The sequence below is a fragment of the Panthera pardus genome, unplaced genomic scaffold (genome assembly GCF_024362965.1).
Source record: "Panthera pardus isolate Hobbes unplaced genomic scaffold, ASM2436296v1 HiC_scaffold_22, whole genome shotgun sequence".
NCBI classification, from domain to species: Eukaryota; Metazoa; Chordata; class Mammalia; order Carnivora; family Felidae; genus Panthera; species Panthera pardus.
The window spans coordinates 30930601-30956310 of NW_026526788.1; the positions used below are offsets into that span (position 1 = coordinate 30930601).

The 25710-nt window shown below is 54.7% G+C and overlaps 2 protein-coding genes across 4 annotated transcripts in view; one reads left to right on the top strand and one right to left on the bottom strand.

Moving 5' to 3' along the window:
• Positions 1-25710, bottom strand: part of PRF1 (perforin 1) — a 261612-nt gene that overhangs the window by 202811 nt on the left and 33091 nt on the right. The gene's annotated exons all lie outside the window — the stretch shown is intronic.
• The window catches only part of PALD1 (phosphatase domain containing paladin 1), a 74190-nt gene that overhangs the window by 38306 nt on the left and 10174 nt on the right, over positions 1-25710 (top strand). For all 3 annotated transcript variants that reach the window (XM_053888555.1, XM_019444431.2, XM_019444430.2), the window contains exons 3-18: positions 1564-1666; positions 2909-3088; positions 4268-4432; positions 5131-5291; positions 5523-5598; positions 6367-6518; positions 6871-6970; positions 7168-7272; positions 9544-9639; positions 10079-10207; positions 10708-10824; positions 10902-11057; positions 11368-11550; positions 12680-12820; positions 13058-13129; positions 15147-15287. In XM_053888555.1, the coding sequence (XP_053744530.1) occupies positions 1564-1666; positions 2909-3088; positions 4268-4432; positions 5131-5291; positions 5523-5598; positions 6367-6518; positions 6871-6970; positions 7168-7272; positions 9544-9639; positions 10079-10207; positions 10708-10824; positions 10902-11057; positions 11368-11550; positions 12680-12820; positions 13058-13129; positions 15147-15287 (2077 nt within the window). The remainder of the gene's footprint in view (positions 1-1563; positions 1667-2908; positions 3089-4267; positions 4433-5130; positions 5292-5522; positions 5599-6366; positions 6519-6870; positions 6971-7167; positions 7273-9543; positions 9640-10078; positions 10208-10707; positions 10825-10901; positions 11058-11367; positions 11551-12679; positions 12821-13057; positions 13130-15146; positions 15288-25710) is intronic.

Below are 25710 nucleotides of genomic sequence, written 5' to 3' on the forward strand. Positions count from 1 at the left end.
GGGCAAAGCATGTTCCCTCTCTGGGTCTCATTTTTCCTATCAGATTATGTGGGTTTTGACGTACAAAATATTGAACCAAGTGGTATAGCTCAGGAAGGTCACGGGACTGCTGTACAAATCTGCCACAGTGGGACTATGCATGCCTCCTGGAGCCAGCGTGAGCACAGCATCCCTTGGGTTATAGTGTGTTTGGGTGCAAGAGACCTTAGAGGTCATCCAGCACAGGGGCGGGTGAACTGTGTCCTGTGGGCCAAATCGCACCTAGCATCCGTTTTTGTGAATAAAGTTTTTTTGGAACACTGCCATTCCTATTCATTTATTTACTATCTGTGGATGCTTAACACTTCAGGAGCAGAGCTGAGTTGTTGCAACCGACACTGTGTGGCTCACAAGCCAAAATTATTTACTACCCAGTTCTCGATACAGAAGGTTTGCCGGCTCCTGATCTAACACGTTTCCGATCAGATGTGAAAACTGGATCTAAATACCCCAAACCGAGCTTCTGGGGGTAGAGGATTTGCCCAGCACGCGGTGAGACGAGGCAGAGCTGGGAGCGGGATCCCCGGTCTCTTGACTTCTCGTCGAGTGCTCCCCTGCCCCAATCATTCCTCCGCCCTGCCTTTCCCAGGTGCAGTTCCTTCGTAGAGAGCAGACGCCGGGGCCCGAGTGCCGGGAGGCCGTCTCACTGTCATAATCAGCACGGAAGCGTGTTGTGTCTTGAGGGCACAGACCCGCCCTGGCTTAGCATCTGCAGAAATCTGGTTTTGTACCCCTGGGTTTTGTTTGAAATGGCCCTGTGCGGAGGTAGCGGGGCTACTAGTAAGAATTATTGTATCAATAGGCGCTTACTGTGCCCAAGGCCCTTGGCTGAGCACTTCCCACACAGCAGTGCACTGAATTCTCACAGCAGCCCTAGGAGGTGAGAATTACTGGAAACGGAGCCACAGAGAGAGAGTGAGGAACTCCAAAGCCAAGAAATGGACGAGCGGTGGAGTTGGGTTCGTGCCCGGGTCACGGCACCCCAAAGCCAGAGTCCTGAGCCACCTCACCGCGCTTGTTCTCAGAGACGGTGGGGGCCCCAAGTAACCCTCTAATTGGAGACCTTAAACAAGGCCTTTCTCTCTGCACCAGAGTCCGGGAGGTGCGCCAGGCTGGAATGGCCACTTTGTGATCAGCTAGGCTTCTCCTCTCTCGGTGCCCCGCCACCATCAGTATCTGCTTCTCACCATCTCTTCTGGACGCTAGCTGGGAGGAGAGAACGTAGAGGCACCCACCTTCCCTTTAAGGGAGTGACCCAGAAGTTGCCCCCAGCACTTCTCATATCCCATTGGCCAAAACTAAATCACATGACCAGCCTAGCTGCAAGGGACGCTGGGAAATGTAGTCCTCAGCCAGATGGCCAATCACAGTTCCAGGCTTCTGTACAGGCGACACCAGGCCGCCTCTGCCACAAACTTGTAGCTGCCTGGGCTACAAGGGTGGCCTTGTTGAGGGGTCTGGTGAGGGTGGAGGGTACCCTGATCGTGAAGGTTTTCTGACTTGGGTTCCATTCTGCCCTGGCAGGTACAACTGCAGGGAGGAGTTCCAGATCCATGACGAGCTACTCAAGGCCCATTACACGCTGGGCCGGCTCTCAGAGGCCACCCCTGAGCACTACCTGGTGCAGGTGAGGTCAGCCCTGCCCTTCCCTCCCCCGGCGGCCTTCCCCACCCCCATCCTGTCCTCCTTCCTCACAGGTTCCCTCACTCCTCCCCCCCCCCCCCCCCCCCCACCTCCCACCGACCCCGGCCCCTTCTCTGCTTCATGTCCTTACCCCACCCTCTGGAGTCCTCACCCACTTCCTCTCACCCTCTGGTGTCTGGGGTCACTGCTCTTCTCTTCTGCCAGGTCCCTGCCTGGCCCTCGCCTGCCCGCACCCCTCCCTCGGAGCAGCCGGAAGAATCGGTACCGGGCCTCAGACTGCTCCCCTCGGCCTGGATATCTCCATCCCGTTCTCGAAGCTCCAGAACTTCTATTGCTTAGCTATTTTTCCCCCTCAAATATCCCCTAGAAAGCGAGGTCCCCAAGGACAGACGACTTTTCATTTTTCTGGTTTACTGCTGTAGCCCCCAGCCCCAGAACGGTACTTGGTTCTAGCAATGTAGGTGCTCAATAAATAGTGAATGAGAGTAATCATGCCGATTAAGCTATATTTGTTGAAAGAGTAGCTGGGATTTTCTGGCATTTGGAAGAACTGGTTCCGTTTCTGATCGGTCAGGCAATGTCCTGTGGGTCATACTGAAGGCAGGGGCCTGGACAGGTGATGCCAGAGTTCATTTGTGCCCAGGAACGAACCGTCCTGGCTTCTCTTGCCCTCCCCACCTTCTACTCAGCAGTCATTGCATCCATTCACTCCAGCTGGGGAGGGGAGAGACCTGGGCAGCCTCAGAACTTCAGGACCTTAGGAAGGAGCTAGTTTAGTCTTCCTCTCGCTGATTCCCGGGGCCCCAGCTGTGACTCCCTGCTTGGGCCCCTTCTCCATGCCCTTCCACTGGCTGAGGGAGACATAGGCCTTCCTCCTGGAGAGCTTCGGGCCCCACCCTAGAGTCAGACTCCGTTTCCTGCCGCAAGAGTGCCTCTCCCTGCTTGCTTTCCTCAAGGCCTGGCTTCGATGCTGCCTCCTACATGAAGCCTTCTCTGATTCTCCATCAGGAGGAGCTGTCTTTCCCTTTCCCATGCTAGATGAGACCCTTCCTGGGATCACAGATGGTCACATATTTTGTTTGTCTTTTCCGGAAGTCTGCAGACAACTTGAAGACCATGTCCCCTGCCCCATCTCTCTGCTCTTCATCCTCTGGGGCCTGGGACAGGGCTGTAGAAGATGTCCCTGAGCCATCTGAGTGACCCCTCGTGTCTCTCCCCCTGCCAGGGTCGCTACTTCCTGGTGCGGGATGTTGTTGAGAAGATGGATGTTCTGGGCACCGTGCAGAGCTGTGGGGCCCCCAACTTCCGGCAGGTGCGGGGTGGGCTCACCGTGTTCGGCATGGGGCAACCCACCCTCTCCGGATTCAGGCGGGTCCTCCAGAAACTCCAGGAGGATGGACACAAGGTAAGTATGACTGCTTCCCAGGCAGGGTCTAGCCCCCCAAGTCTGGCAAAGGGACTCCTTTGCAACTTCAGAGGTTCTGGAGGGGCCCGGCCACATGATGGTGGCTGGTGACCCAGACCAGGCTCTGCCAGGCCTTGAATGCCATGATGATCACCGTGAGCAGCATGGTTGGGAAATTCTGGGTGAATATTTATTGCCCTGTAATGTGTGGACACGGGAGCCCTGAGGTCAGAAGCCCCTTACACACCCCACTTTGAGAACCTTGGAGAAGTGAGAAGGTGACAGGGTGACAATAGGGTCCAGGTCATAACAAGAGTCACACACACGTCAGCCCTATGAAGGTGGGGTGGTTGCTCCCATTTCACGGAGGAGAAAACCGAGGCCCAGAGAGGATAAATGACACAGCTTATGAGTGGTGTCCCCAAGACCCGAACTAGACATCTGGACTCGAAATGGCAGCTTTTAATGATTCCTCTTTCCTGCCTGATGCCGAGGTGGGGTTTTGAGTGTCTGCAGGACAGAGGCTGAGGATCCACTGTGATTTCAGGCTCAGCGTGGGCAGCCCGAGTCTGATTTGACCTGGGATAGCTGGAGAGTCCTCGAGTGAGCCAGAGTGGGGTGGGGTGTGAGCCCCGTGCAGCTCGCGTCTTCCCAGCTCGATGGCAAGGCCCACGGGGAAGGGTCTGGCCGCTTACCTCCCTCCGCCTGTCAGGTGTTCAGTGAATGATTGCACGGGGGACGGGGAGACATCCATTTTTTTCGCCTGGTGTGTACCAAGCCCTTGGCTTATCCAGGGCTTTGCGCCAGGAGCTGGGGGGAAGTGGAAATGACCAGGATACCGTTCGCTTGTAAGGAACCTGTAGCCATGAAGGGAGACATACGCACTGATAATGCTAGCATGAAGCAGGAATTAACACCATGGCTTCGGACAAAGGGCTGTTGGCCCCGAGGAGAGGGAGAGGCGTCGGGAGCAGGTGGCCTTTGGACTGAGCTTTGCTTGGGGCGGGGGGGGTGGGGGTGGGGGGGTGGGGGTGGGATTCATGTCGCAGGGAGAGGGTGGGGTGACAGGCGCTTGAGGAGGGGGGCACAGCCTGCACAAAGGCACAGGGGTAAGGCAGCGGGTCGGGTGTCCGTGCCGGGTAGTGGCGACGGCTTCCTTCCTCCTTCGGCTCCTGGCAGGAGTGTGTCATCTTCTGCGTGCGGGAGGAGCCCGTGCTGTTCCTTCGTGCTGGTGAGGACTTCGTGCCCTACACACCTCGAGACAAGCAGAATCTTCGTGAGAACCTGCAGGGCCTTGGACCTGGCATCCAGGCAGAGAGCCTGGAGCTGGCCATCCGGAAGGAGGTGAGGGTCAGTGGCTCGGAGGAGGCCCTCCCCACCGGTAGGCCGCAGGCAGCTGAGCTGCGACGCTGGCCCCCAGCCCAGCTTTGCTGTCCCCCACTTTCTCCGTTGCTTGGGCGAGCAGCTGTCTGCAGGGCCAGCTCACGGGAAGCCAGAGGAAGGGCTGGCTGTTCCCGGCTCTGTTTGCCTGGGCCCCTTTCCCGCCCCGCACACCTCCTCCACATTCAGCACCCTCATTTAGCCGAGGAGTGCCAACGCTGAGGTTCAGCCCTCTGTGAGCTGTGAGGCCCGGGTGAGTGTCTCCTCTCCGCGGTCACGGTGCCCCAGATGGGCGGGAACCTGGTTGTCCCCTGTCGCCCTGTGAGGCCTTGTGTCCTCTAGCGCCCAGCTGACTGCGTGCCCCCTGTCCTTCAGTGTGATGGCTTATCTGATTCCTGCGGCCCACTGGGAAGGGCACTTCCTCCCTGGCCCCGGTGGGGGCCGCGTCACCTTCGTGGAGTGGCCGCCCTCAGGCCACTGGCCACCCCCATCCCGTCAGGACTCCCAGAGCACAGAGCACCTGTGGCCAGCTAGTTCCCGCCGGGGGAGGAGCAGCCGATCCGGGGCCTCCATGCGGTCTCCTCACTCTACGGCTCGGCCAGGAAGGCCGGGAGGGGCCTGGAGGTCAGTCATGGCCCTCTGGCCCCCACTCCTCCATCTAGATCCATGACTTTGCCCAGCTGAGTGAGAACACGTACCACGTGTACCACAATATTGAGGATCTGCTGGGGGAGCCCCATGCTGTGGCCATCCGGGGTGAGGACGATGTGCACGTGACCGAGGAGGTGTTCAAGCGGCCTCTCTTCCTGCAGCCCACCTACAGGTACTGAGGGCCGGTCCCGCCTGGGGTCACCAGCTGACTCGGGGCCACACGGGAGGCCGGTGTGCTGGGCATGGGTGTTCTCTGGCCGTGCTCTCCAGCTGTGGCCTCAGTTTCACCGTCTGCAGGTTGGGCGGAATTCCCTACACCTCTCTCTCCCACAAGAATGTGGGGGGCGGGGGGATGCCCAGGGTGGGTAGCCTGCCTGATGGGTTTCTCCCCCTCACCTGGCAGGTACCACCGCCTGCCCCTGCCAGAGCAAGGGGCCCCCCTGGAAGCCCAGTTTGATGCCTTTGTGAGCGTCCTTCGGGTAAGTCAGCGCAGGAGGGGGGTGATGGGAGCACGGAGTAGGGACAGGTCCCTGGAGAGCAGGTCTGTGTCTAGGCCCTGTCTCCATGGAGATGCTCAGGGCGAGTGTGGCCTCTGGCTTTCCTCAGAGGAAGGTTCCCTTCTGTGTTGTGTAGGAGGTCAAGTGTGTGTGTGTGTGTGTGTGTGTGTGTGTGTGTGTGTGTGTGTGTGTATCTGTGTGGGGTGTGTGTGGGAGTGTATATTCTCTAAGGCCAGCCAAGCATTGATGGTCTGAGGGATGGGGCTCTGGGCAGGCTCAGCTGCTAACTTGCTGTGTGAGCTTGGACGAATCACCTGACCTCTCTAGACATCAAGTTACTGGAGCTAAAAAATTGTTATCTGTAGGCTCCTGAGCTGGTGTTTCCTGAGTACTGGTGGTGTTTCTTCTCCAGCCCTTTCGGGAGGCCACCTTATTTAATTTGTATCTCGTGGGGTGGGGGGTTGTTAGATACAGGTCTGGCCCCCTGGGCGGTCTCACTTCCAGGGCCAGCTCGTGGGGCCCCCCCCAGGGCCAGGGAAGCAGGCAGGGCCGCGCTCCCCGGGGGCAGGTGGGAACAGATCGGACTTTGAAGTTTAGTAAAAGAGGCTGAGCCACCTGCCTCTCTGGGCCCCCCTTGCCCAAGACTGTGGGGCAGGGGTGGGCTGATGTCACGACCCCCTCCCCTGACTTGGGCCCCAGCAGAAGGGGTTTTCAGGTCCCCCTGTTGCTGACGGTCATGGTCTTTCCCAGGAGACCCCCAGCCTGCTGCCGCTCCGAGATGCCCACGGGCCTCCCCCTGCTCTCCTCTTCAGCTGCCAGACAGGCGTGGGCAGGACCAACCTGGGAATGACCCTGGGTACCCTCATCCTGTTTCACCACAGCCGGGCTGCCTCGAGGCCGGAGTGAGTGTCCCAAGGGGCTGCAGGGATGAGTGGAGGAGGGGGCGGGCTGCCAGAATGCTGGGGACACGTCAGGGACCCGGGGCCAGAGCTGGAGATGGGGCGTGTGGGGTTCGTTTCCTGGGTTGCCGCAGACTTGCTGAGTCACGTGAAAAAAGTCGCTTGACCTTTCTGGGCCTCAGTTTCCCCAGTAGGGAAAATGCCCCTTGCTTCCTTCAACCTGAATGTTGAGGAAGACTTGGAGCCTGTAGCCCGGTGCCCCTCAGCGGCCACGTGAATGGAAGCGTGTCAAGAGGAGGACAGGAGTCGAAGCCTTTGGGAGCACTGACCGTGCTACTGACCCCTTCCTTGTCAGGGCTGTCCCCCTGCAGACCAAGCCACTGCCCATGGAGCAGCTCCAGGTGATCCAGAGCTTTCTCCACATGGTGCCTCAGGGCAGGAAGATGGTGGACGAGGTGAGTGAGGGGGCTGGGGGCCGGGGGCGGTGGAGGGGCCTTCACTGCTCCCCTGCTGGGCTCTCTTCCTCCCCTGACACCTCCCCCTTCTAGGCAAACCTTCTTTCCCTTTTTCTTCCCGTCTGTCTCCGCCATCTCCCCCGCCCCGCTCCCTCCCTGCTGCCCTCCCCTCCTCTCTGCCCGGGTCGGGGCGCCAGGTGGACAGAGCCATCACCGCCTGTGCAGAGATGCATAACCTGAAGGAGGCCATCTTGGAAAACCAGAGGAAGCTGGAAAGTGTCCGGCCGGCCGGCCCAGCCCAGGTGAGGCACAGAGAGGGTCTGCTTTTGCCTGAGTCCTGCAGCCTCATTTTGGTAGGACTGTTGACTGGTTTCTTGCCGACGGACTTTTCCTGGTCGCTTCTTCTCCTGGAGAGGAGAGGTGTTGATAGAGGAGCTGGGCCTGCAGGAAGGACGGACAAGGAAGAGTGGAAGTTTACTTTCCCTGGCCAGGTCTCCTCGCTGCAGAATAAACAGGATGGAGGAAGCGGCTGCTGGCGGGGGTGCCTGGGGCCTCTTGGGCCCAGAGACTTCCCAGACTGCTCATGGCTCCCCCTGCAAATCGGTCCCTTGCTGTGTCTTTGGGGAGGCCAGGGTTTGGTCCAGGGCGCTGCTTCTGGAAGAGCGATGGGCCCTGGGCTGTCTCTGCGGCCCTGTCCCTACGCTCTGGGGAGAGGGGGTTGTCGTGACAGTGTTTGCGCACAGCGCGTGGAAGGAATCTAAGGCCTGCAGAGACTGTTCCTTAACACTTAAAAAAACGTATCTCTTAAAAGCAATAGTATAGTACAGAAAATTGAGAAATGAGAGAAGGAAAAGAGGCACCCATCATCCCTGTGCGGCTTTGGGGCTGGCTTCCTTCCATGTGCTTTGTGATGATCTTGTGTGGGGGCCCGGGGGACGGTTTACGTCCTGCTCATGGCCTATCACTTCACTCTCTCATGCATCCCTGCTCATTGTCCTCGAGATCTTTGCTGGCTGTGTCACTTAAGCCCACTGGGTGGCTCAACCATTGTTGGCCTGGGCGGGGGGGGGGGGCAAGGGCACGGGCTGTGGCCTGACCACCTGGGTTCTGGTCCCGGCCGTGCCACCTACAGGTGTGTGGGCGTGGGCAACCTGCTTAACTGCTCTGTGCCTCAGTTTCCCCACTCGTAAAACGGGGCCAGTAATCATAGCCACCCCATAGGATTGTTGTGAGGACCCACCAAAGTAAGAGCCATGAAGCACTTAGCCGGGAGCCTGGCACAGAGCAGATGTCCCTGGCATGTCACCTGCCGTGGTTTACTAATCGGCCCCTCCTGTGAGACAGTTGAGTTGCTCATCAGTGCAAATTCTTTTGCATCAAGATAACTTCATGAAAATGAAGCTCTTCTGTATTTAGGTTTTTCTCCCTTAGTCTAGATCACAGGTTGGCAAATGACGACCCATAGGCCAAATGCAACCTGCCACCTTGATTTTGTAGATAAGTTTTATTTTGTTGTGTATTTTTTTCGAGAGAGCATGAGGGAGCACAAGCAGGGGAGGGGTAGAGGGAAGGAGAGACTCTCAAGCACGCTCAGTGTGGAGCCCAACATGGGGCTCGATCCCACGACCCTGGGAGCATGACCTCAGCCGAAATCAAGAGTCGGACGCTCAACCGACTGAGCCAGCCAGGTGCCCCTGTTAAATACGTTTTATTGGAACATGGTCTTGCCCGTTCATTTCAGGACCATCTGTGGCACAGCTGGAAGAGAGACCCTAGAATATTTACTGGCCTTTTATAGAAATAGAAGTTTGCCGACCTCTGGCCTAGATTCCCAAAGATGGGATTAAATGTAATCCAAGGGCATGACCTTTCGGGCCTCTATGAATCTCGCTTGCCCTCCAGAAGGTGGTACTGACCCAGCAGGAGAACCCTGAGATTGGAGGGTGAAGAGAGGGACCTGGGATTCTCTCTGACAGCTCCCTACCCAGAGCATGCTGGGCTGGGCTTAGGACATTTGTTTGGGGACCCAGCTCTCCCTGCCAACAGCTGTGTGACTGAGCAAGTCATTTCATTTCTCAGAACCTCTGTAAAGTAAGGATAATGATAGTGGCCCCCTTGGAGCACTGTTATGAGGGTCTTTCTGTTTTCTTGTGGGGAAGGTCACAGTTGTTAAGGGAGGGCCTCTGGGTTACAGAAGGGTGTTTTTATCTACTTGTTTCTTCAACACGATCGTGCACGGCCCCTGCAGGGGGGGTGGCCTTGGTGCAAAGGGGAGTGGATCCCAGCCTATTTCTGGGCGCAGAACCTGTGGGGGAGGCTCCCTGCTCCGATAGCTGTAGTCCTGGTGGAGTCACCAGTGGCTTTCCCGGGGCCACAGATGAATCCCAGCAAGTGGGATAGGGTTAGACGCTTGGAAGAACTTCCAGCCTGGCAGAGCTGTGTCATAAAGGGAGGGGAGATTGTGTCCTGGGGATTTCAGAGGCTTAGCGTCTGCCCTTCTGGGGATGGGAACGGGGTAGCCCCAGGAGCCCCCTCTTTACCACCGGCCCTTCTTCCCCATCACCTCCTCTCAGGGAAGCAGCAGCCAGCATGGTGTCCGGCAGAGGGCGCTGCAGAGCCTGGAGCGATACTTCTACCTGATCCTGTTTAACTACTATCTCCATGAGCAGGTGGGGCTGGGGAATGAATGGACCCACAACCCCTTCTCCTGGGGTCCCTCCAGGCCTCTCCACCACGGTGACTGGCATGGGGTCACCAAGGACCCCGATGGAGCGGGGGAGGAGCATGGGGACGTGTGCACTGGTCGCAGAGGAAGGTGGGTGTGGGGAGGCAAGGAGAGACCAGATAGAGTGGTGGTCCTAGAGCAGGTCAGGCAAAGAGCGGGCCCACCTCTCTCTGCCCTGGGTTCGTCTCTGTACCCTTAGGCAGGGTATCAGAGCCTGGAAGGATCTTGCTTTGGACCTCCTGGTCGTCTCTCTCCAGCCTCTCTCCCCTGCCCTGGACCATGATGGATGTCTCTTGAGGGCTCCCCCACCACAGGGCAGGCTGGGAGAGTTTGGGGTGGCCTCATGCCCCTGAACTCCCATCTCTCTCCGCCTTGGGCTGCAGTACCCGCTGGCCTTTGCCCTCAGTTTCAGCCGCTGGCTCTGTGCCCATCCTGAGCTGTACCGCCTGCCTGTGACCCTGAGCTCAGCGGGGCCTGTCGTCCCTGGGGACCTCCTCACTAAGGGCTCTCTGGTGAGTGTGGCCGGCTGTCTGGGGACGTAGAAATGGGTGTGGGCTGGCCACGGGGCTGGTGCGCCCTCGATTCCTGAGGGGTTGGGTTGGTTACACATTGGTCCCCTTCACAGGAGGCAAAGGGGTGATGGCCTTTGGGGTGGCAGAGTCCTCCTATGGGTGACGTGGGTTGATCTCAGGCCCCAAGAAGCATCTGCCGCTTTGGCCATTGCTGTGGTACCCTCTCCTCCTCTGCAAACCCAGGTGCTCGGGACAGGGAGTCAGGAAACCTGGTTCTGATGTCTTTGCCACCGGCCTCTCATCTTTGAGCCTCACCTTCCTCATCTGGAGGGTGGGCAGTATCGCTCTGCTCCTTGCCAGGGTGGTGACGAAGTTCCAAGTGTGCAAAAGTGCTTTGTAAACCGTAAAGTGCTGCTCCCGGCCCGCCTCTGCCCGCCTTGGGCCAGGCCCTGAGTCTCAAGGCAGCTGCTGCGGTCACAGGCTTGCTGCTCTCCCCACAGGGGGCGGACGACCTCATCTCCCCAGACGCACTCAGCACCGTCAGAGAGATGGACGTGGCCAACTTCCGGCGGGTGCCCCGCATGCCTATCTATGGCACAGCCCAGCCCAGCGCCAAGGTGAGCACCCCAGGGGCCCCAGGGGGCTCGGGGGAGAGGGTGGAGCCCTTTCACTGACGGCCCTCCTGTCCCCCCAGGCCCTGGGGAGTATCCTGGCCTACCTGACCGATGCCAAGCGGAAGCTGAAGCATGTCGTGTGGGTCAACCTGAGGGAGGAGGCCGTGTTGGAGTGTGACGGGCACACCCACAGCCTGCGGTGGCCTGGGCCCCCCATGGCCCCTGACCAGCTTGAGGTGAGGCCGTCCTGCCTTCTGCACAGCCCTACCTCAGACCCTCCCCCGGCAGGGTCTTCAGAAGGTTCCGTGCTCCTCTTGTAAGATGGAGAAACTGAGGCCCCAGGAGGAGCAGACTCAGGGAGGGGCTGATTTAGGACTCCCATTTCGGCCATCTCTCCCCGGCTCTGGGTCTGGCTCTCACCCCTGAGGCTCAGGGCAGGTCTGCTCCCCAAAGCCGGGACTGGTCCTGGCCATGGCAGGCTTTGGCCTTCCGGGGTGGCCTGGAGGCTGCCTCAGTGGCCTGACCCTCTGTCCCACCCTCCCCTAGCACCTGGAGATCCAGCTGAAGGCCCACCTGAGTACGCCTCTCCCAGGCACGGGGGGGCCACCGACCCGCAGGTTCCAGACGTGCCTCACCACACGGGAGGTCTTCGCCCAGCACCGTGGGGCCTACCCCGGCCTCACTTACCACCGCATCCCCGTGCCAGACTTCTGCGCCCCCTGCGAGGAGGTGAGGGGGCTGCGCAGGCCGGGCCTCTGTGGGGCAGAGGAGGCCCTCTCCCGCCTCCCCTCCAGCCCGGGCCTCGGCTGTGGGCACAGCTCTCCTGGGGGCCTGGGAGCTCGTTCAGCCTTCAGATTTGGCCCAGGTGGTTTATTCACAGCTTCGCGTCTGCATGTGCTTGTATGTGCGTGTGTGCTTATTATGTGTTGCAGGTGTTTGTGGCGAATGTGCGTCTGTTGGGGAGGCGTGTTTGGAGCGGGTGTGGGTGTCACTGTGGAGTGTGTGTATGTGTGTGGTGGGTGTGTTTGTGTGGAATCTGCGACGTTCTTCTGGTCTTTACCGGGGGATGCGTGGAGAACGTGCCTTTGGGGAACCGTGTGTTGTCATGTGGGTACGGGGTTTGTGGAAGAGGGAGCTGCGGAGTGCTGGTGTATGACCAGGGTTGTGTGGGCGTGGTCTCTGTAGGGTTGTGTCTTTGCAGGTGTCTGTGTGGTTTGTGTCTTTAAGGTACGGGGGATGCATCTGGGGGGGGTGTGCCCGCCACTTCTGGCATGTGGGTCGCTGTGCGATGTGTTGGGTGTTTGGTGATGTGTCCGTGCGGAGTGTGTTCTGTGCCGGGGGTGTGTGGAGACTTCTGATGTGTACCCTGTAGTAGGTGATGGCTGGGGCTCGGATTCCCTGCCCCTGTGGGTCTGGTGGCCCGTAGTTTGTCGCCCCCTGGTGGACATGTGCTGCAGTGCTCTGCTGAGGTCAGACCCCTGCCCTCGGGCTGGGTCACGGGTTGGGCCCTTCCCAGGGAGGCAACAGGGCCAGGGCCTGGGAACACAGCTCATGGGAGTGGCATACACGTTTTGTGTCCTGGCAGTGTGTGTGTGTGTGTGTGTGTGTGTGTGTGTGTGTCTGCTTGTATGTCTGGTCCTGGCGCCTGGGGTAGGGGTGACGGTACACAGGGGTGTGGCCATTTACGTGCACGTGGTGAGTTGAGTGGTGAGCGCACAGGTTGTGAGCCTGACCCAGAACCTGGCACGGGGTATCCCGGGACAGCTGCTGGGATTTGCTGTTTGGGGGGGGGGGGGGCCGTGTTGGGAGCCTGCGGCCTCGAGCACCTGCCGACTTAGCCCCTGGTCTCCCCACCCAGGATTTCGACCGACTGCTCGAGTCCCTGCGGGCTGCCCTTGCCAAGGACGCGGGCACCGGCTTCGTGTTCAGCTGCCTCAGCGGCCAGGGCCGGACCACGACCGCCATGGTGGTGGCTGTGCTCGCCTTCTGGCACATCCAAGTATGCGTGGCCTGTCACGTGTGGATGGGGCAGGGTGGGGCTCGGTCCGGGGACGCTGGCTGCGGCAGGAGGGTGTGGGGGGCAGAGACGGGGCCTGGCGCGGTCCTGGAGCCTCTCCCATCAGTCTTGGGCAGAGGGCACGTGGGGCTGGCAGCGCCCCCGGCAAGGGGCTCCCCGCAGCGGGAGGGTGTGGCCTGGACAGAGGTGCTCCCTGTACTAGCAGCTGTCCTCCCTCAGGGCTTCCCCGAGGTGGGCGAGGAGGAGCTTGTGAGTGTGCCCGATGCCAAGTTCACCAAGGGCGAATTTGAGGTGAGCATGCCCCAAGGGGCCCCCGGGGGACGCCTGGGCGAGGGGAGAGGGCACGTCTCACTGGCAGTCAGGGGATCCTCAGAGCTCCTCTTCATGATGTCACCTTCTTCCACCTCATCATCTCCGTGCTCCCCTGCTCCCATTTCACGGTGAGCAAACCAAAGCACAGGTCCGCTTGGCTCCGGGCCATGGCCAATGGCGATTGGAGAAGAGCGGGGTCGGTCTAGCCTGGCCCTGCCGCTGGGCTGCTCCGCCCTGAGGGAGGCCCCTGGCCACCATCTCGTCTGGGTGACACCGACGCTGCCTGACAGGCACTTGGGACCCAGCTGTGGCTGGTGACCTCGATGCGGGGTCAGGGCCTGTCCTGCCCCACCCCCGTTTCAGTCCAGGGCACTGAATCCATAGCCACTAACATTTCTAATTTAGTCAGCCCTGTATTGTACGCTTGCCACGTGTCATCAATTCAGACACCCTGCAAGTAGGCGGCTGTGTCCCTGCCCTACAGACGGGGAACGTGGAGCTCAGAGCTGGCATGGGGCTCTCTGGCGTTGGTGCTGTGGTCGGCTCCCGCCTGGTTGGCTGGCCTCCTCACATTGCTCTTGCCTTGCTGTCCCTGCTGCCCTGTCACCCTGGCCTCAAACTTGTCAAGCTCCCTCAGCTTCTTGGCCTTTGCATATGCTGTTCCCTCTCCGGAAACTCCTCTTTTCCTTCCCCTCGCTGATTTGCTGATTCTTAGATTTTTGTGTTTTTTTAATTGTGGTAAAATATACGTACGATGTAATTTACCATTTTAACCAGCCTTAAAGCGTACATTCGCATTGTCGTGCACGTTCACATTGTCGTGCAACCATCGAGTACCTTCGCATTGTTGTGCAACCATTACCATCATCCGCCTCCAGGACTCTTTCTTCATTGAAAACTGACCGTCCTCACAAAACAGCAACTCCCCATTCCTCCCTCCCCTCAGCCCCTGGTGACCACTGTTCTACTTTCTGTCTCTATGGATTTGACTGTTCTAGGTACCTCAGATAAGTAGGATCATAGAGAATTTCTCCTTTTGTGTTTGGTTTATTTCACTTAGCACAGCATGGCGTTCTTGAGGTTCCGTCGTGTTGAGTGTCTATTAGAATTTCACTCTTTTTTAAGACTGGGTAGCATTCTGTTGTATATACAGACCACATTCTGTTTATCAATTTATCTGCCGGTCGACACAGGTTATTTTCACCTTGTGGCTGTTGTGAATGATGCTGCTCTAAACAGGGGAGTACAAATACCCATTCAAATATCTGCTTGCACTTTTAGAAGTAGAATTGCTGGATCATATGGCAGCCCGCTTAATTTTTGAACAACTTCCGTACTGTGTTCCATGGCAGTGGCACCATGTTAAACTTCCACCAGCAAAGCACCAGGGTTTTCGTTTCCCCAGCACCTGTTGTTTTTTGTTCTGATAGCAGCCATCCTAGTGGGTGTGAGGTGGCATCTCACTGTGGTTTTGAGTTGTGTTTCCCTAATGATGAGGGATGCTGAGCATCTTTCCATGTGCTTATGGGCCACCTGCGTGTCTTCTATGGAGAAGTGCCTGTTCAGGTGCTTTGCGCATTTTTGATTTGGTTTGTTTTGTTGTTGCATTATGGGAATTTTTAAACATATTCTGGATATCAATCCCTTATCCGATACGTGATTTGTAAATATTTCCTTTGCTTCTGTTGGTTGCCCTTTGACACCGTTGATTGTGTCCTTGCTTTTGTTGCCTTTGCTTCTGATGTCATATCTAACAAATCATTGTCCAATGCAACATCATGAAGCTTTCGTCTGTATTTTCTTCTAAGAGTCTCATGGTTTTAGCTCTTTGTTTAGCTCTTTGATCCGTTTTGAGTTAAACTTGCATGTGAATATCCAGTTTTCCCAGCACTGTTTCTTGGAAATGGGCCTTGAGGTGGCCCTTAGTGTGGGGTGAGCCTGGGGCTGGGGGCCCCACCTACCCTCCTTGGTTTTCTCGGTGCTCCTCTGGCCCCAGGTGGTGATGAAGGTGGTGCAGCTGCTGCCCGCTGGGCACCAGGTGAAGAAGGAGGTAGATGCAGCCCTGGACACAGTCAGTGAGACCATGACGCCCATGCACTACCACCTGCGGGAAATCATCATCTGCACCTACCGCCAGGTGAGCCTCGCCCGGACCCAGGTGTCCTTCCCCATGTGCACGGCCCGGGTTGTGTTTGACTGGGTGTGAGGTGGCTAGGGATCCTGGGGGACCCCCCTCAGTTCTTAGTTACTTCTTCGCCTTCTGCAAGTGATCTGTGAAATGGAAACACACCCCGCCCCAACTCATCCTGGCTTGGCTTTGGAGTGCTTGATCTCCAGCACCGGCGATATTCAGAGTAACCGCTGCTGCAGCCCTGGGACCAGTCACGGTGTGGCCGGTCAGAGCAAACACCCTGTCCTAGACCCCTGTGGTACCGGGTGTTAACCCTTCCGTTCCTGGGTTATGAGGGGCACCGAGGGTCTCGGGCAAGAGTCAGGTTGGTAGATGGGGCCACTCCAAGGTCTTGGCAGGTGGCCATGTAACCACCTGCAGGGAAGCCGTTCAGTGTTTTAGCAGCTGATGCTGCCCGGCTGCCCACCCAGGACCCGTGTATGTCTGTGCTGCTCGGGGCTGGCCCCAGATTGACCTGCTCAGTTAAAAATTCTGTTTGAATAACTCTTTAAGTTATAAGAATTAAAGGGTTGGGGCTCCTGGGTGGCTCAGTCGGTTGAGCGTCTGACTTTGCCTCAGGTCACGATCTTAGGATTCGTGAGTTCCAGCCCCGCATCGGTCTCTGTGCTGACGGCTCAGAGCCTGGTGTCTGCTTTGGATTCTGTGTCTCCCTCTCTCTCTGCCCCTCCCTCACTCATGCTTTGTCTCTCTCTGCCTCTCAAAAATGAATAAACGTTGAAAATTAAAAAAAAAAATTAAAAGGTTGGGGTGCCTGGGCAGGTCAGTTCAGTTAAGCGTCTGACTTTTGATTTTGGGTCCGGTCATGATCTCATAGTCATGAGATCAAGCCCCCAGTGGGGCTCCCCATTCTCTCTCTCTCTCTCTCTCTTTCCCTCTCCCTCTCTCTCCCTCCCTCCCTTTCTCCCTCACCCCCTCTCTTGCCCCTCCTTTGTGCATGCATGTGTGTGCACGCTCTCTCTCTCTCTCAAAAAAATAAAAAGTCTCCATGAAAGTACAAATTTTATGAAAAATCCAGGATTTCAGCCTATTTAGAAAAAAATGTGCCTTTCAATTAGTTGTCTGCAGGGCTCTGTCATATACAGCCCTCCTGGCCCAGTCATAGGACTTGACATTACCTTTTGGTAACCAGGCTCACCCGCCCCCATTCCAGAGGCCAGGATGCTGCTGACCTCCGCTGGGGGAGGATGAGGATCCCTGAACCCCATGCAGGGGTTCCTGGTCGTGGGGTTAGTCGTAGTGAGAAGCGGTGGGTCGGAGCAGAGGGAAGATATAGAGTCATTCCCCAGTATGGCCACCAGGTGGCCATAGTGAGCTGGGCCTGGGCCAAACTCAAAGGGCCTGAAGAGCAGGTCTTCATCTCGTCTTTTTCATCCCTGCTGCACATAGTTTCACATGGGAGCTTTAAAACCTTCCCATGCCTGAGATGCATCCCTAGAGAGCCTGATTTAGTAGGTGTGCTTGGGGGGCCAGGGAGTGGGTCCTTTTTTTTTAAGTTCCCTAGATGCTTGCAATGCGTAGTCAAGGTTGAGAACCACATAGTCTAGGCAGAAGTCCCCAACTTTAGTGAGTTTCAGGATTACCGGGAGGGCCTGTTTAAAACGCATGTCGCTGAGCTCCCGTGCTGAGTTTCCTATTTCGTAGGTCTGGATATCTGGCAAACTCTCAGATGACGCTGATTCTCCTGGTCAGGAGGGCGGGGAGGCGGTGAGGCGTTTCTCCACATCTGGCTAATTATGGTGGTGGTGGTGATTATCGTTTTCATTTGTAGCCTGCCTTCTGGTGTGAAGTGGTATTTCATGATGGTTTTGGTTTGCATTTCCTTTATGACTAATAACGTTGAGCATCTTTTCATGAACGTATTATCCATTTGTCTGTCTTCATTTTTTTTTTAAAAATTGTTTAATGTTTATTTTAGAGAGAGATTGAGAGACAGAGCATGAGTGGCGGGGAGGGCAGAGAGAGAGGGAGCCGAAGGGTCTGAAGCGGGCTTGGCACTGACAGCAGGGAGCCGGGTGCGGGGCTCGAACCCACGAGCCGTGAGATCATGACCTGAGCTGAAGTCAGATGCTTAACTGAGTGAGCCACCCAGGCGCCCCCATTTATCTGTCTTCCTTAGAGAACTGTCTCCTCAGATCCTTTGCCCATTTAAACATTTTTTTTTTTTGTCTTTATTGTTGATTTGCAGGAGGTCTTTATTTATTACAGATACCAGTCTCTTTTTTTTTTAAATTTTTTTTTAACGTTTATTTATTTTTGGGACAGAGAGAGACAGAGCATGAACGGGGGAGGGGCAGAGTGAGAGGGAGACACAGAATTGGAAGCAGGCTCCAGGCTCTGAGCCATCAGCCCAGAGCCCGACGCGGGGCTCGAACTCACGGACCGCGAGATCGTGACCTGAGCTGAAGTCGGACGCTTAACCGACTGAGCCACCCAGGCGCCCCCAGATACCAGTCTCTTATCAGGTATATGATTTGCAAAATTTTTCTCCAGTGGCTGCGATTAAAATTCTTTAGTCTGTCTTCACTTTCTTGATGGTGTCCTTTGATGCATGGAAATTTTACATTTTGACTCATCTATTCTTCCGTTGTTGCTATGTGCTTTTGGTGTCATGTCTAATCATGAGGATTTGCTTCTAAGAGGCAAATAGTTTCTTCTAAGAGTTGTATAGTTATAACTCTTACATTTAGTCTTTGATCCCTCCTGAGTTGATTTTTATATATGGCATGAGATAGGGGTCCAGTTTCATTCTTTTGCATGTAGATAATCCAGTTGTCCTCGTACGTGTGTTGAAACGACAATCCTTTCCCCACTGAATGGCTTTGACACCCCTAAAGAAATCCACTGACTTTTGAAAATGTGGGGGCTTATTTCTGAACTTTCAGTCCTATTCCATTGATCCATTTGTCTGTTCTGTGCCAGCACAACCCTGTCTTAATTACCATAGTATTGCAGTGAATTTTGAAATTAGGAAATGGGTTCTCCAACTCTGAATTTCTTTTTCAGATTTTTTTTTTTTTTTTGGCTATTCTTGGTCCTTTGCATTTCGAATTTTAGGATTACAGCTGAGATTTTGATGGGGATTGAGTTGAACATGTAGATGACTTTGGGAAGTATTGCCATCTTAACAATACTCTTTTGCTTCATGAACATGAGATGTCTTTCCATTTATTTAGGTCTTCTTTACTTTTTTACGTGATGTGTTATAGTTTCCAGACTGTAAGTTTTATACTTCTTATGTTAAGTTTTATTCATAAGTAGTTTATTGCTTTTGTTCTATTGTAGAATTGATTTCTCAATTTCATTTTTAGTTTGTTCATTGTTATTATATAGAAATACAGTTGATATTTGTATATATATTTTTTAGTATTATTTTTTAAATGTTTATTTATTTTGAGAGACAGAGAGTACGAGTGGGGGATGGACAGGGGGAGAGAGAATCCCAAGTAGGCTCCATGCTGTCAGCACAGAGCCCGACATGGGGCTCGATCCCACAAGCCCTGAGATCATTACCTGAACCAAAATCAAGAGTCAGATGCCTAACCGACTGAGCCACCCAGGCGCCCTGATATTCGTATATTGATTTATCTTACAACCTTGCTAACCTAATTCGTTAGTTTTAATACCTTTTTAGTGAATTCTTAGAATTTTCTATTTATAAGATCATGCCATTTACAAATAGAGATAGTTTTACTTCCTTTTTTGTTTTAAAGTTTATTTATTGGGGCACTTGGGTGGCTTAGTCGGTTGAGTGTCCGATTTCGGCTCAGGTCATGATCTCACAGTTTGTGGGCTCGAGCCCCCCATCAGGCTTTGTGCTGACAGCTCAGAGCCTGAAGTCTGCTTCGGATTCTGTGTCTCCTTCTTTCTCTGCCCCTCTCCTGCTCACGCTCTTTCTCTCTCAAAAATAAATAAATGTAAAAAAATAATAATAGTAAAAAATAAAGTTTATTTTAAGAGAGAGAGAGAGAGAACATGAGCATAGGGGAGGGGCAGAGAGTGAGGGAGAAAGAGAATCCCAAGTAGGCTCTGTGCTGTCAGCCTGGAGCCCGACTTGGGGTTCGAACCCACGAACAATGAGATCGTGACCTGAGCTGACATCAAGAGTGGGACGCTCAACCGACTGAGCCACCCAGGCACCCCTACATCTTCCTTTGTAATTTGGATGGCTTTTATTTAATTTTCTTGCTCAATTGCCCTGGTAGGTCCTCCAGTAGAATGTTAAATAAAAGTAGCTAGAGCAGACATCCCTGTCCTGTTCTTGGTCTTAGGGGGCAAGCTTGCAGCCTTTCACATCAAGTATGATGTTAGCTATGACCTTTTTGTAAATATTCTTGTCATCTTGAGAAAGTTCCCTTCCATTCTCAGTTTATCAGGGTTTTTTTTTTCATGAGGAGGCGTTTTAATATTATCAGATGCCTTTTCCATGTCTGTTGAGATGATTATATGGTTTTTGCTCTTTATTCTATTGTCGTGGTATATTACTTTAATTGGATTTTGGATGTTAAACCAGCCTTGCATTCCTGGGATAAATCCGACTTGGTCATGATGTGTATCTTTATGTTGCTAGATTTGGTTTGTTGAAGATTTTTGCGTCAGATTTGTAAGAGATACTGGTTCGTAGTTTTCTTTTTCCTTTGATGTCTTTGGTTTGGCATTAGGGTGCTGCTGGCCTCATGGAATGTCACTGTCTCACTTTTGCAGAGGAGACTGACGCTTAGACCGGAGAGAGGCCATCATAAGAGCATTAGTCAGCTCGGGCGGCCACAACAAAATACCACAGACCACATGGCCTAAGCAACAGAAACTTATTTTCTCACGATGTGAATGCTGGAAAGCCCAGGATGAAGGTTCTGACCGATTTGGTTTCTAGTGAGTGCTCTCATCCTGCATGCATATGGCCGCCTTCTCATCGTGTCCCCTTATGGCCTTTCCCTGGTGCCTGTATGTGGACAGATAGCAGGGAGGGAGAGAGAAAGGCATGGGCCTTCTGGTACCTTTTTTTTATAAGGACACTAACCTTAGAGGTCCCAGAACTGCAGGAAGAGCTAAAAGCAACCTTAATCCCAGTGGCGGGGATTTCACAGGCCAGTTTTAAAAAGGGAAGGACCTTTCTAAGGTTGCCAGAGTATAACCTTGTGAAACGTATCCGTTTTCAAGAAAAGGAAGGAAGGAAAGAAAGAAACAAAAAGTTTAAAAACCTAACTAACCATCAAATGTGGTTGGCATTTCATAAAAGAAAGGATGTTTTAGTACCAGAAAAGTAGAATGGACTTTATCTCAGAGTGGAGAACATTCCTTGAGCAGGTTTGCATTTCTAAATTCCTGTGGACTCATGAAACCGGTTATGGACCCCGATTTGGGAATCACAGCTTTTGGCAACCGGGCCTCTATGTCCTTTAGTCAGAAAGGCAGAACACCTCCTTCAAGGTCACCCTGCGCTTGACCTGGCCGGACCCAGAGCACGCGTCCTGCCTGAGGTCAGGCTGGCCTGAGCTGCTCCTGCCTCCAGATTAGAAGGGGCCTCTGGCCCGCTCAGTGCATGCGTGTGTGCGCGTGTGTGCGCATGTGGACTCTGGAATGGAGTTCATTAAGGAAGTGGGTTAGATTGTTCTGGGCTGACTGGCAGAAGGAATGTGGATGTGGGAATGGGAGGGGCCTGGGTTCCGACAGCCTCTCTGACCGCCTGCGTCCCCACCTGCCAGGCTGCGTCAGTACTGCTTCCTGGCAGGGCTTGGCTGGGCACAGGAAGCGTTCAGCTAATGGGGGGGCTCTGAGGACCCCTGCAGGGCCAGAGCATCCTGTGATGTTCCTGGAGCTTCCAAGTCCCCATAGAGACCCTCAGATTGTAGTGCTAAAGGACTTACAGAGCGTCTGTCTCCTCTGTTTGCAGATGAGCTAGAGAGTGGGTTGTCTAGGGTCCCCTGTGAGTTGGTAGCAGAGTGGGGATAAGACACAAAGATTCTCACTCCTAGCCCCAAGCCCCTCCCCTGACCACGTCACCCTTCACCTGAGGGTCTCGGTCCCTGTTGTCCCTGGTGGGCTGCAGGCCTCACTACTTGAGGCTCCAGAAAGGCAGCTGCTTCCTCTACCCTTTCCCTCCCGTGGACTGACTCCTCTAGAAATGGGCAGGTGCATCTCACCCTTGGTACCTGGCTGTTTATTTAAATTTATTTTTAGTGTTTATTTAGTTTTGAGAGAGAGAGAGAGAGAGAGAGAGAATGAGCGGGGGAGGGGTAGAGAGAGAGGGAGACACAGAATCCGAAGCGGGGTTCCAGGCTCTGATCCGTCAGCACACAGCCAGACAAGGGCCACGAACCGTGACATCATGACCTGAGCCGAAGTCAGACACTTAACCGACTGAGCCACCCAGGCGCTCAGCCACCCAGGCGCCCCAAGTACCTGGCTGCTTATTTAAACACAGCAGGCACTGGGGCGCCTGGGTGGCTCAGTCGGTTGAATGTCCGACTTCAGCGCAGGTCATGATCTCACACTCCGTGAGTTCGAGCCCCACGTCAGGCTCTGTGCTGACAGCTCAGAGCCTGGAGCCCGCTTCAGATTCTGTCTCCCCCTGTCTCTGCCCCTCCCCTGCTCATGCTCTGTCTCTCTCTCAAAAATAAATAAAAACATTAAAAAAATTTTTTTAAACACAGCAGGCAGGAGGGCTGTTTGTAGCTTGTTATTATAAAGACAATGTTAGACCATAGTTTCAGCTCATGGACACTTTATCTTGTTTGCTGAAGAGTCTTACATCATCATCATATTTCATGTTCACAGAGTCTGTAGAGTGGAAGCACCCAGTGTCACCTGCCGTCCCCGTAGAGGTGGACTGTCACATCGCCCCCCGTTGTGCTCTGGGTGGGTGATGCCACATTGAATGTTGTAGTGCGTGTTGCTCTTTAATCGGTGCAGATAATTAGATAATTTCTGTAGGCTGATGCTTAGAAGTAAGTAAGATTGGTGACAGAGTTGGAAGGTCAGACCTTATTTTTCTTTTAATTATTTTGGAGAATTTCAAACAGAAAATTTCAAAACTGGGAGAGTGATTTCATGAACCCTTGAGTGCCCACCTCCCAGCTTCAGGAATTACCAATCAGGGCTAGTCTTAGTTCACCTAAGGTTTCCCCCCCCCAGCCCTCTCCCTGCCCCACCCCCCCCCCAGATTATTTTGAAACAAGTCCCAGACCTCCTGTTACTTCCTCTGCCAGTATTTCAGCAGGTACCTTAAGGGGGGGAGGGATCTTTGATTTTTTTTCTTTTTTTTTAATCTTTATTTATTTTTGAGAGAGAGAGAGAGACAGAGTGTGAGCAGGGGAGGAACAGAGAGGGAGACACAGAATCCGAAGCAGGCTCCAGGCCCCGAGCTGTCAGCACAGAGCCTGACGCGGGGCTCGAACTCACGAACTGTGAGATCATGACCTGAGCCGAAGTCAGACGCTCAACTGACTGAGCCACCCAGGCGCCCCAGTGGGGTGGGGTCTTTTAAAAAAAGGTCATTATCATACTTAAAATGACAGTAGTTTCTTACAATCTAATACCTGGTGAGCGTTTAGATGTTTTCACCTGGTCCCACAGAGTCTGTTGGCCTTGGATCAGGATCCATACAAGTGCCACAGCTCACATGTGGCCGATGTGGCCCGTGGAATCTAGAACCGCTCTGCCCGCTCTTCTTCCCCTGAAGTGTGTCTACTGAGGTAACAGGCTTGCTCACCGGGCATCCCCCAGTCTGGACCCTGCTCGTTGCACCCCCAGGTTTAGCTGGGCCATGTCATGTCGCAGCCCCTGTGCTCCCTGTCCCTGGGTAGAGCCAGAGGTTCGATCAGATTTGGCTTGGTTTCGGCCAGCAGAGTCACAGGGGTGCTGTGTGCCGCCACGTGGGCTCAGAAGGCCCCGTGATCTCTTCTGTGACCTGGCAGCTGTAGCTGCTCGTCCCCTGCCCTCTTTACTTCATTGAGGGTTTGCAAAATAGTGATATGCTGGCTCTCTTGTTCCCTCTCCACGAATTAACTGCAGTACTTATAGAAAGATACTTGGCCGGGGTGCAGGGGAGGCAGGAAGGCAGGCCCTGAGCTTGGGTTTTCACTTGATTTGCTCCTGTTCAAAGGAGGTTTGGGAGGGGCTTCTCTAAAGCCAAGGGGAAGGCTGTTGGGGTTGGTGAGCCCTAAGGTCCCTCCAGAGTCGGATAGACCCGCAGTCGGTGATGAGGGTCTGGGTGACCTGGGTGGGCCGGGAGAAGAAAGATGGAGGGGCTCCTGGGGGGAGGCTGGGAGTTGTTAGAGGCCAGTGCTGGAGGCCAGGGGACCCAGCCCCCATGTGTCCCCACTGGGAACCTGCGTGGGAGGCGCCCCCAGCAGCGGGGGTACTCCTGGCTCAGTCCTTACTCTGTACCTGTGCCTGATGAAGGGCAGACCGTAACAGTGCCTCCATTTTGTATCTGAGGAAGGGAGGCACTGGACTTGCCCAAGAACCCACAGTTGGTGGGTGGCAGGAGGAGAGAGAGGCTCCAGACCGACTCTCAGGTCACGTCCACTCCGGGTGCCACACGGCTTCCCAAGTCGGAGGCAGTCACACCTACCTCCCACCTCAAGCCCTGCTGTGGGGGAAAAGAACAACTAGAAACTTGCCCTTGTATTCCCAGCCTCAGAAGGCCAGAGGGTAGGAGCGTATCCCAGCCTCGGGTCACAGGTATAGGAGTGGGGTGGGGGGGTGGGACCAAAGCTGCATACACATTTTCCATGGAGACAGGCCTTCCCTGGTGTACTAACAGTCTGGGCCGCCCTCTCTGCCTGGGCCCGACTCGGGCTGCCTGGCCTCTGTGGGTTGCAGCTCAGTGATGCCTCCCCCCATTCTCTAGAGCGTCAGTGACAGTGGGTCAGGGCCTGATCAGTCCTACGCGTGTGAGGGGGCCAGAATGCTCAGGGCATTTAGAAAACCACGTCGAAAGGAAAAAAAGAGAAAACTCTTTGAACTAAGCCACTCCTTGAGGTTTCGATAGAGGTGAGAAGGCTGGGCCCCAGGCTGAGAGAATCCAAGATGGCCACCAGCCCACAGTGGTGACAGCATCTGGTGAATTAGTTGTTTCCTGCTGGGCCTGGAAAGGGAAAATATTTGTGACAGAAACCAAGGTCAGGGCTCCTGGAGGAAGTCCTGCTAGAATCATTAATGCCAGGGGGCCTTTTCCTTAGCCTTGGCTGGTGACGTTAATTCTTAGTGTTCTGTATTTAACACAGTCTAATGTGTCTCCCTTCTGTCCCTTCAGAAAGAGTTTGAAGAAAAGCTGAGATAAAAGCCCCACAAAGAGAAAGAAAATGTCCTTTGGTCTCAAGTTGAGATTTATTTTATAAAGACTGTAGTGCTTTAACTTTGAGCAGTGCTTTTCGAGTTTTCTCAGAACTTACTTTTTTGTCTCCTTTGGTCCTCAGAGCCGCTGGTAAGGAGATGACAGTGGGATTTACGAGGCCAATTTTACCGAGGAAGGCACTGAGGCCTAATGACACTGTGACCAGCTTGAGGCAGGACCAGAACCTATCTCCCAACTCCTCTGCCTGTGTTCCTTTCCTTCTGGATGACCATGACCCAGGAGGCAGTTTTATTGTGGTGGAGAAAGGAGGGGTCGGCAAGGACGTCCCCAGGCCCTACTGCATGCACCGGCCCGGGTTGGTGCAGAGTTGCCACGAGGTCAGGGATTGAGCTCAGTGTCCCCAAAGTCGAAGGTTATTATCTTATGAAAAATATAGAGTGAGACAGTTTTGGCTCTGAGCCCCAGGTGGGGTCTCTCTCAGTCTCTCCAAGACTCTGGCTTGGCCAAAGCTGTTCCCTGGAGACCTCATTCCAGTAGGTAATGTGTCTCCGGGGCCAGGGCCATGCGATCAGAGCCACCCTGGAATGCCGTGTGCTGTCACGTAAAATACGATGGAGGGAAAGGGTTGCTTCCTAAGGCTCTTTCACACTCAGCCCAAAATTGAGCCAGTGGGTCATCCAGCGGCTGCCAGAACGGGGAGAGGGGGTGTGTGTGTGTGTGCCGCGTGCATGTGCACATGCGTGCACGTGTGTAGGGCACGCGTTCTCAGTAGCTGAGACCTCTCTCGCTTTCCCTTCCTCCTCGCCGTGTGGCTGAGCTGGAAAAATTTGCACCCTGCAGGGGCGTTTCCTGGTTTATGCAGCAGCAGGCATCCACGGAGCCGGAGCCGTGTGCCAGGCTTGTTTCTAAGTGTGCACCCGAGGCTTGGAACTCGCAGTGGTTTGGGAGGGGTGCACGCCTCGGCCGCGCCCACTCCGCGTGCACGAGACGCTGCCTCCGTGCGCACGGCTGTCGTTGGTAGGGTCGTGGTTGTCACTGGGGCCGCCTCTTTCTGCTGCTTGTCTCTCTTCT